General features: G+C 33.1%; 2 protein-coding genes across 2 annotated transcripts; one reads left to right on the top strand and one right to left on the bottom strand.

Annotated features, from left to right (window-relative positions):
* Nucleotides 1-358: 358 nt before the first annotated feature.
* LOC146526700 (uncharacterized) lies at nucleotides 359-1030 on the top strand. Its single transcript, XM_085206023.1, has one exon. The coding sequence runs from the start codon at nucleotides 359-361 to the stop codon at nucleotides 1028-1030; it is 672 nt and encodes a 223-aa protein (XP_085062149.1).
* A 7819-nt stretch (nucleotides 1031-8849) lies between these two features.
* On the bottom strand, nucleotides 8850-10857 carry LOC146526701 (uncharacterized). The gene is made up of 2 exons (XM_085206025.1): nucleotides 9349-10857; nucleotides 8850-8924 (listed from the first exon to the last, which is right to left on the bottom strand). Exons 1-2 carry the CDS (start codon nucleotides 10855-10857, stop codon nucleotides 8850-8852), a joined length of 1584 nt encoding a protein of 527 aa, XP_085062151.1.
* Nucleotides 10858-11067: the final 210 nt, after the last annotated feature.

Below are 11067 nucleotides of genomic sequence, written 5' to 3' on the forward strand. Positions count from 1 at the left end.
AGGGATTCGCAAAGACTGTAGAGAGTGGACACGAGAGTGTGTACTTTGTCAAAAGAGCAAAGTTCACCGTCATACCCTTGCTCCCTTATCCTCAATTCCAACTCCTACATCGAGGTTTGAACACATCCACCTCGACATCATCGGACCTTTAACTGTTTCGTCTGATTTCAGATATTGCCTTACTGTCATCGACCGTTTCACACGATGGCCTGAGGCATTCCCACTTAAGGACATCACAGCTGATTCCTGTGCTGCCGCTCTTCTCTCTGGTTGGATAGCAAGATTTGGTTGCCCTCTTCGAATTACAACCGATAGGGGTCGGCAATTCGAGTCGCATCTCTTCAAGGCACTATCAGCCATGGTTGGTGCACATCACTTTACGACTACTTCGTATCATCCAGCTTCCAACGGCTTGATCGAGAGACTCCATCGTCAGCTGAAGGCAGCTATCATGTGCCATCCCTCTTCGACCTGGACGGAAGCACTTCCCTTAGTGCTGCTGGGCATCCGTAGCGCTTGGAAGGATGATATTCAGGCTTCAGCGGCTGAGCTGGTCTACGGGGAGCTCCTTCGACTTCCAGGGCAATTTCTTGCACCCTCGGAGGATTACAGGACAGCAGATATCACAAATCTGGTCACTCGTCTTCGTGCTGGTATGGCACGACTCTCACCGAAGCCCACGTCATGGCATAGGACAGGTCCTTTTTATATGCCAGCTGACCTTGCAGAGACAACACATGTTTTTTTACGGCAGGACCACGTCCGCAAACCACTGGAACCACCTTATGCAGGCCCATACAAGGTTCTCAAGAGGACTCCTAAATATTTCAAAATAGACATATGTGGTAAGCCTAATAACGTTAGTGTGGACAGGATCAAGCCCGCATATGTTACGAGAGAGGCCGTTCCTGCATCAAAGAGGATAATAACAGCACCAAAGGCTATCTCTCAATCTGACGTGGAGCAGACACTTGAGAAGCGGACGAGAAGCGGAAGAAGAGTCAAGTTTCCAGACTACTATCGCCCTTAACCAGGTCTCTGGGGGGGAGTACTGTAGGGAACATTACTTATTCAAAATTAATATTAATATATTTACTAGAATCATCCGGACGCAGCGCATTGGAACAATTCAAACCTGTTCCGAGTTTTTTTGCTATGCGTGTCGTAGGCTGCTAGCCAGCATCGCCACGTTTAAAGAGTCGGCTAGAATCGCTTGCGACATTCACTTGTGTATCCATTGCTCTCTTAGCTTGCATTCAATTCTCAACCTTAACTTCTTGCTATTACGTGCTAGTTTAGCTTGTATTTTCCATTGGTATTTATTTAAATTTCTTTATTTCCTTCTGTGATTATTTTCTCTTCACGTATCTGTGAGTTAAATAAATTTGGACAATTTCTCCACAAAAATTGGATTTTTAATTTTACTCATTTAGTGTAAAATAAATAAGATCATATTAAATAGTGGTATCACATCTCAACCGCTATAAATTTGATTCATATATTTTTCATTCAATCTAATGAAAATTTAAATAATTTTCGACTTTTAGATGTTGATAATCGAATTATTTTACCTATAAATAATCAAATTCGTATTTTAGTTACAGCTACAGATGTAATTCACTCTTGAACAATTCCATCATTAGGAGTAAAAATTGACGCTAATCCAGGACGATTAAATCAAACTAGATTTTTTATTAATCGTCCTGGAATTTATTATGGTCAATGTTCTGAAATTTGTGGGGCAAATCATAGTTTTATACCTATTGTTATTGAAAGAATCCCTATAAAAAACTTTATTAATTGAATTAATAATTATTCATTAGATGATTGAAAGCAAGTACTGGTCTCTTAAACCATTTTATAGTGAATTAGCATTTACTTCTAATGATAAAGAATTAGTTAATAAATAACATAAATATGTCAAATTTAAATTATTACTTTTTGTAATATTCTTTTATTCCTCAAATAATACCTATCAATTGAATAATTTCATTATTATTTTTTATTTCTATTTTTATTAGTTTTATAATTATACATTATTTTATTTTTAATTATAAAAATAATTTTAATTTTAAAAAAATTAATAAAAATAATTTCAAAAAAAATTGTTGAAAATGATAAATAATCTTTTTTCAATTTTTGATCCTTCAACAAATTTATTTAATTTCCCATTTAATTGAATTAGAACATTTATTGGATTATTATTTATTCCTTTATATTTCGGATTTTTTCCTAATCGTCATTATTTATTATGAAATTTTATTTCTAATAAACTTCATAATGAATTTAAAACTTTATTAGAACCAAATAGAATTAATGGATCAACTTTTATTTTTATTTCATTATTCTTTTTTATTTTATTTAATATTTTTTTAGGTTTATTCCCATATATTTTTACTAGAACAAGTCATCTTAATATATCCCTTTCATTATCTTTAACATTATGATTAAGATTTATAATTTATGGATGATTAAATAATACACAACATATATTTATTCATATAATTCCTCAGGGAACACCAACTATTTTAATACCTTTTATAGTACTAATTGAAACTATTAGTAATATTATTCGACCTGGAACTTTAGCAGTTCGATTAACAGCTAATATAATTGCAGGTCATTTACTTTTAACTTTATTAAGTAATACAGGTATTAATATACTTAATTATTTATTAATTATTTTAATTATTGTTCAAATTTTATTATTAATTCTTGAATTGCCGTAGCAATTATTCAATCTTATGTAATTTCTATTTTAAGAACTCTTTATTCTAGAGAAGTAAATTAATGTCTAATCATAATCATCCCTATCACTTAGTTGACTATAGACCTTGACCCTTAACAGGAGCTATTGGAGTAATAACCTTAGTAACTGGTTTAGTAAAATGATTTCATAATTTTAATATAAACTTATTATTTATTGGATATATTATCGTATTATTAACTATATTTCAATGATGACGAGATATTTGTCGAGAAAGAACATTCCAAGGAAAACATACTATTATAGTATCAAAAGGTTTACGGTGAGGAATAATTTTATTTATTATTTCTGAAAATTTTTTCTTCATTTCTTTTTTCTGAGCATTTTTACGCATTTCAGCGGTGAGGAATCATTTTAGAATAGAATAGAATAGAATATACTTTATTGCACACATAAAAGAAATATATAGAAAGAACAACACAAATAAAATTTAAAGAAAAACACGTATGCAAAGGCGGTCTTATTGCTTTAAGCAATCTCCACCAGACAACCTTTGAAACATTACGGATAAAATGTAATGAGGAGAAAGGGGATAACGTCTCAGTGCAAATTTTATGAAATATAATTACATATTATATAATATATAATAAACTAAGTCAATAATATAAAATAAACTTACATAAAATGTGTTTAATGTTTATATACTTTACACATACATACATACATACATACAAATATTGAAAAAAACAATATATACTTACACATATATACATACATACATAAAACGTGTTCAAAAATATATACATATATCAGGGAAGCAGATTATTTAAGTTGCCAGTTGTCAAAACCAGATGGTGTTGCCTGTCACTCTGACGTCGCACCGATCGATGACAATCACATAAAACCAACCGCACGGACGTACGCTCAGTCGAGGCTCTACCACGGCTCGGTGCACTACTCGTGCTCCACCGCTGGCCAACCTCGACTACTTCAATTACAAATGTGGTTAAGACCTATTTGCAATTATACTGGGCTGGAGCAGTGAAAGGCGAGTGTTAGTACTGTAAAGGGATCCCTTAAGCCTACAGTTGTGGTCACAAGTCCACGGCACTGCTCCAAGCTTCACGTCAAGAGTAAGATAACATTTCTTATAATTACCACGCCCGAATTAGAAGTACGATGTCGGTCATATCTGTCTACATCAGAAGTGGGATCGGAACAAGCTCCGGTCCCAATCACCTTAGTCTCCGACACATAATATTAAAAAAAATAAATAAATATAAACTATTATACTAAATTAAATAAGTACTCTTTCAGACGATTTTTAAAACTGTATAGACATTTGGAATGACGAACTTCTGTAGGAAGTTCATTCCAAAGAATTGCAGATTTCATAGTAAAAGACTTAGAATAAAATAGGGTATGGGAAGTTGGTAATTTAAGGAGATTATCACAACGGGATCTAAGGTGGAGGTGAAGAAGTGAATCGGCACCTAGGAAACAAAATCGATCTTTTAAGTAGGAGAGAGAGAGTTGTACAGGATAGAATAGAGGAGAGTCAGCATGCGGAAATTTCGGCGATGTCGGATAGGAAGCCATCCAAGCTGACGACGATGATCAGAAACATGATCAAATTTACGTAAACCGAAGATAAATCTAATACATAGATTTTGTAACCGCTCTAGTTTATTTAGTTGTTCCTCAGATAAGTCTGGGTAACACGAATCAGCATAGTCTAAAATCGGTAACAGTAGTGAATGAGCTAGAGCAGTTTTGGTCTTTATAGGTAGGAAATATTTCCATCGTTTGAGCGATCCGATAGTGGCAAATAATTTACGGCTAACCTCAGCTATCTGTACTGACCAAGATAGGGAATTGTCTATAATAATACCAAGGTTCTTAATAGATGGACTCAGACTCAAATCGACGCCGCCAAACTGTATAGCAGGGAGGCTATTCTGGTCAAGTTTTTTTAGTTGCTTAGAGCCACCAATAATACTGACTTGTGACTTGGCAGGATTGACAGTTAAGCCAAAAGATTTGCTCCACCTACTAACATTCCGCAAATCTTCGTTAAGCTTATGAATAGCCTCACTAACATCATCAAACGGGGCGGCTAAGTAAATTTGAAGGTCGTCAGCATATAGATGAAAGGAAGAGCGAGAGATTTTGGGAAACTGAATTAATAAAAATGGAGAAAAGGAGAGGATAGAGGACACCACCTTGGGGAACACCGGCAGAAAGAGAGCAAAGGGAAGATGACTTGTCATTGGCTTGAACGTACTGTTGCCGATCACATAAATAGCTTCTGAACCACTCAGTGGCTTCAGGAGAGATATTTATTGAACGCAGAACAGCAACCAAGAGATCAGTATCAACAGAATTAAAGGCGTTGCTAAAGTCCAGCAAAGCAATGACTGTAAGATTTTGTTTGTCCATGCTAAGTCTGATATCGTCACAAACTTTAATCAAAGTAGTGACTGTGCTATGCCCGTTACGGAATCCAGACTGGAACTCGGATAATATATGGTTGTCAAATAGATATTGATTTAGTTGCTGAAAAACAATACGTTCCAAGACCTTTGACAAGAAAGGATGGATGGAGATATGGAAGGAAGGATGGAGCATCGCCACGTTTAAAGAGTCGGCTAGAATCGCTTGCGACATTCACTTGTGTATCCATTGCTCTCTTAGCTTGCATTCAATTCTCAACCTTAACTTCTTGCTATTACGTGCTAGTTTAGCTTGTATTTTCCATTGGTATTTATTTAAATTTCTTTATTTCCTTCTGTGATTATTTTCTCTTCACGTATCTGTGAGTTAAATAAATTTGGACAATTTCTCCACAAAATTTGGATTTTTAATTTTACTCATTTAGTGTAAAATAAATAAGATCATATTAAATAGTGGTATCACATCTCAACCGCTATAAATTTGATTCATATATTTTTCATTCAATCTAATGAAAATTTAAATAATTTTCGACTTTTAGATGTTGATAATCGAATTATTTTACCTATAAATAATCAAATTCGTATTTTAGTTACAGCTACAGATGTAATTCACTCTTGAACAATTCCATCATTAGGAGTAAAAATTGACGCTAATCCAGGACGATTAAATCAAACTAGATTTTTTATTAATCGTCCTGGAATTTATTATGGTCAATGTTCTGAAATTTGTGGGGCAAATCATAGTTTTATACCTATTGTTATTGAAAGAATCCCTATAAAAAACTTTATTAATTGAATTAATAATTATTCATTAGATGATTGAAAGCAAGTACTGGTCTCTTAAACCATTTTATAGTGAATTAGCATTTACTTCTAATGATAAAGAATTAGTTAATAAATAACATAAATATGTCAAATTTAAATTATTACTTTTTGTAATATTCTTTTATTCCTCAAATAATACCTATCAATTGAATAATTTCATTATTATTTTTTATTTCTATTTTTATTAGTTTTATAATTATACATTATTTTATTTTTAATTATAAAAATAATTTTAATTTTAAAAAAATTAATAAAAATAATTTCAAAAAAAATTGTTGAAAATGATAAATAATCTTTTTTCAATTTTTGATCCTTCAACAAATTTATTTAATTTCCCATTTAATTGAATTAGAACATTTATTGGATTATTATTTATTCCTTTATATTTCGGATTTTTTCCTAATCGTCATTATTTATTATGAAATTTTATTTCTAATAAACTTCATAATGAATTTAAAACTTTATTAGAACCAAATAGAATTAATGGATCAACTTTTATTTTTATTTCATTATTCTTTTTTATTTTATTTAATATTTTTTTAGGTTTATTCCCATATATTTTTACTAGAACAAGTCATCTTAATATATCCCTTTCATTATCTTTAACATTATGATTAAGATTTATAATTTATGGATGATTAAATAATACACAACATATATTTATTCATATAATTCCTCAGGGAACACCAACTATTTTAATACCTTTTATAGTACTAATTGAAACTATTAGTAATATTATTCGACCTGGAACTTTAGCAGTTCGATTAACAGCTAATATAATTGCAGGTCATTTACTTTTAACTTTATTAAGTAATACAGGTATTAATATACTTAATTATTTATTAATTATTTTAATTATTGTTCAAATTTTATTATTAATTCTTGAATTGCCGTAGCAATTATTCAATCTTATGTAATTTCTATTTTAAGAACTCTTTATTCTAGAGAAGTAAATTAATGTCTAATCATAATCATCCCTATCACTTAGTTGACTATAGACCTTGACCCTTAACAGGAGCTATTGGAGTAATAACCTTAGTAACTGGTTTAGTAAAATGATTTCATAATTTTAATATAAACTTATTATTTATTGGATATATTATCGTATTATTAACTATATTTCAATGATGACGAGATATTTGTCGAGAAAGAACATTCCAAGGAAAACATACTATTATAGTATCAAAAGGTTTACGGTGAGGAATAATTTTATTTATTATTTCTGAAATTTTTTTCTTCATTTCTTTTTTCTGAGCATTTTTACGCATTTCAGCGGTGAGGAATCATTTTAGAATAGAATAGAATAGAATATACTTTATTGCACACATAAAAGAAATATATAGAAAGAACAACACAAATAAAATTTAAAGAAAAACACGTATGCAAAGGCGGTCTTATTGCTTTAAGCAATCTCCACCAGACAACCTTTGAAACATTACGGATAAAATGTAATGAGGAGAAAGGGGATAACGTCTCAGTGCAAATTTTATGAAATATAATAATAATAATAATAATAATAATAACACTTTATTGCACTTTTACAATTGGACTATACATTTGACTACACAGTATATATAAGATTAATGTGCAATGGCGGCCTTATCGCTAAGAGCGATCTCTTACAGGCAACCGACATTACAGGATATGTAGAACACAAACGCAGAACGGTGCAAAAAGCATTGTATTACTTATAATAATAAAATAAAATATCTTCTACAAACATATACCTAACTACTTACTATGATTACTTTAATATAAACATATATATTAATAATATTACATATATAGATACACATATATATATATATATACATATATATACATAGATACATATATACATAGATACATATATACATAGATACACAAATATTCATACATAAACTAAGTGTAATAAAATCAGTTTATAGACTGTTCCAGGTAGTATTGTTTAAGACGACGTTTAAATATTCCAACCGTCTGAGATTTTCTGATATTCACCGGCAGCTCATTCCAGAGCTTTACTGTCTTGACAGTAAAGGAGTCACCATAGCATTTCGATCGGGACAAAGGTGTTTGAAGGAGGTTGTCAGTGCGGGAACGGAGACATTGGACATGAAAGGAATTCGACCCTAAGAACTTAAACCGTTCTTTAAGGTACGAAGGAGTAATAGGATGAAAAAGGATGGTATAAAGGAGAGTGAGGGAATGTAGATTACGCCTGTATTTTATTGAGAGCCATTTCAGTTGAGCACGAAACTGTGACACATGGTCGTACTTTTTAAGTCCAAATATAAATCTTATTATAGCATTTTGCAGACGCTCGAGCTTATTAAGCAGTTGCTGAGACAAATCCAGATAGCAAGAATCGGCGTAATCTAGAATGGGAAGGAGAAGAGTGTGGGCTAAGGATATTTTGGTTTTCAATGGTAAGAGGTTCTTCCATCTTCTTAGTCCCCCTAAGGCGGAGAAAACCCTACGACTAAGCTCAGAAACGCGGGGTGACCAGGAAAATGTGCTATCCATTCTGATCCCCAAGTTCACAACACTCTCACTAGGCTCTAAACATATATTATCAAGCGAAACCGATGGTAGAGGTACATGTAATTTAAACAGTTGTTTAGAGTTTCCAAAAATACATAGCTGAGATTTATTTGGGTTTAAAGAAAGCCCAAATGTTTTACACCAGATACTTATTAGCTGAAGGTCGGAGTTAATTTTAGCAACCGCGCTAGAAATTTCATTCGTGGCTACGGTTGTATAAATTTGTAAATCATCAGCGTAAAGATGATAAGAAGACGATATATGTGGAGTGAGAGTGTTAATGAAAATGGAAAAAAGGAGGGGAGACAGCACACCACCCTGAGGCACGCCAGCGCTAATATAGCTTAGTGAGGATTGTCTACCATCCAGTATGACACTCTGTCTGCGGCCGCGAAGGTATGAAGAAAACCATTCAGTAGCTGTTGAGGAAAAATTTATGGACTTTAATATGGCTAGCAATATATCAAAGTCAACAGAATTGAAGGCATTTGAAAAGTCTAGCAGAACAAGTAGAGTAACTTGCTGGTTGTCAATACTGAATCGAATATCATCACAGACTTTATTAAGTGCAGTTACTGTGCTATGTCCAGGGCGGAAACCTGATTGGAAAGGGGAAAGGATATTATTATTATGTAAAAATAAGTATAGTTGTTCATGAACAATACGTTCGAGGACTTTGGACAGGAAGGGAAGAATGGAAATCGGCCTATGGTTAGAGAAGGATGTTGGATTGGACGTTTTGGATGTTTTTGGGATAGGGATCACTAGTGCATGGCGCCAAGCATCAGGAAATTCACTGGACGAAAGGGAGAAGTTAAAGATATGGGATAAGACAGGAAGAACATAATTAAGCGATAATATAATCATACGACGACTAATATTATCATAGCCAGTAGCATCCGATTTAATGGCTATCACGTGCTTACGGATTTGTGCCGTAGAGATGGGTTTGAAAAGGAAAGGAGGTGAAGGATTCGGAAGTAATGACAGTGATTGAAGGGTGTTTAATTTAGTGATGTCGTCCATCTTATTGACATTCGTAAAGAAATTATTCAGTGAATCTAAATCCATGCAGTTGCTTAAGATTGGTGTATGCCGAGTGCGTCTACCTCCTATTCCCATCGCATTCAGAAATTTCCAAGTTTTTGCAGGACTCCTGGGGTCTATAGATGTAAAAATATGGTTACGTCGCGCATCTCTGCAAGCCTTGTTACATCTGTTCCGTAGTTTTTTGTACCTCTGAAGATTTGCATCCGTAGGATTCATTTTGTATTTGGACTTTGCAGTATTTCGTTTGACCATAAGTATCTTAATATCTTGCGTTAACCACGGAGCAGGGAGATGTTTTATTTTTATTGGTCGAAGCGGCGCGTGAATGTCGAAAAGCTCAATTAATATGGAATTAAAAATATTTAATTTATCATTAATAGTACCTGCATTAAAAATGCAATCCCAGTCAATACGACTAAGATCACTCATAAATTTTTCGTTGTCGATGTTATTGAAGGATCTTCGCATCACTACCGTTGGCTTTAGCTTGGGTGGTCGTATTTTGTATGATAGGTAAACGAGGTCGTGATAGGAGAACGCTTCCGCTGAGATTTGTCCGAAGGTAGCTACGCGCTCGTTTGATGAGACAACCATGAGGTCCAGCAAGGATGGCACGCAACCAGGGAAGAGGTGGGTTGCATTCGTCGGAAGGATATTTAGGTTAGAGCTATTGATTATGGTTTTAAGCCGAGTTGAGCGTGTGTCTTTCTTAACGAGACATGTGTTAAAGTCACCCATTATGATGGAGTGGTCAACTTCTGGCACATACTTTTCTAAAAGAATCTCAAACGAATCAAAATAATTCACATGTAAGGTGGGACTATAAAAGACACCAAGTAACATCTTAAGAGTGCCAAATAGGACCTCTATAAAGATATGTTCCGATGAATTTGAGTAAGCTGAAGGCGATTTATCTAATATTGAAAAGGGAATGTGGCTCCTAAGATAAATAGCTACTCCCCCTCCACCTTTCCCTGTCCTATCGTTTCGTATCAGGTGAAAACCCGGTAGGGCATATGCAGTTGATGGTAAACTGGGTTTGAGAAATGTCTCAGATACGAGTACTGCATGAACATCTCTTACATTAAATGAGTCAAGGAGGTCTGGATAATGGGCTGGTATGCTTTGCGCATTGATGTGGACTACATTAAAATTTTTTGAAAAGTTTTTAAGTTTGCTGTCTAATATTGAGTTGAGAGGATCAGATATGCTATGGCAACTATCGTCGGATGTTGTAGAAACGCACTGGTGAAAAGAATTATCAGATATACTACCACTATAAACACTATCATTATTATGCATACTAACAATAACTTAATATTAATACACAAATAATATAAACGTATATATTATATTATATTTAAATATAGATAATATAAATATATATATAAAAATTATAATAATAATAATAATATTGATATATATAAATATTAATGACAATATATATAAAATAATATTAAATAAAATAGAACTGTAATGCGACACTTTGTTCAACCGTCAGCAGTATTTTAA

Source organism: Heliconius melpomene, chromosome 21 (assembly GCF_056956725.1).
Source record: "Heliconius melpomene rosina isolate 202511_hmr_F chromosome 21, ASM5695672v1, whole genome shotgun sequence".
In the NCBI taxonomy this organism is placed as follows: domain Eukaryota; kingdom Metazoa; phylum Arthropoda; class Insecta; order Lepidoptera; family Nymphalidae; genus Heliconius; species Heliconius melpomene.

Coding starts and splice junctions, on each gene's coding strand:
- LOC146526700 (XM_085206023.1), top strand. CDS start 359: ATGGTTGGTGCACATCACTTTACGACTACTTCGTATCATCCAGCTTCC.
- LOC146526701 (XM_085206025.1), bottom strand. CDS start 10,857: ATGCATAATAATGATAGTGTTTATAGTGGTAGTATATCTGATAATTCT. Junction 8,925..9,348: donor TTATATTATCGCTTAATTAT/GTTCTTCCTGTC, acceptor TTTCCTCAACAG/CTACTGAATGGTTTTCTTCA.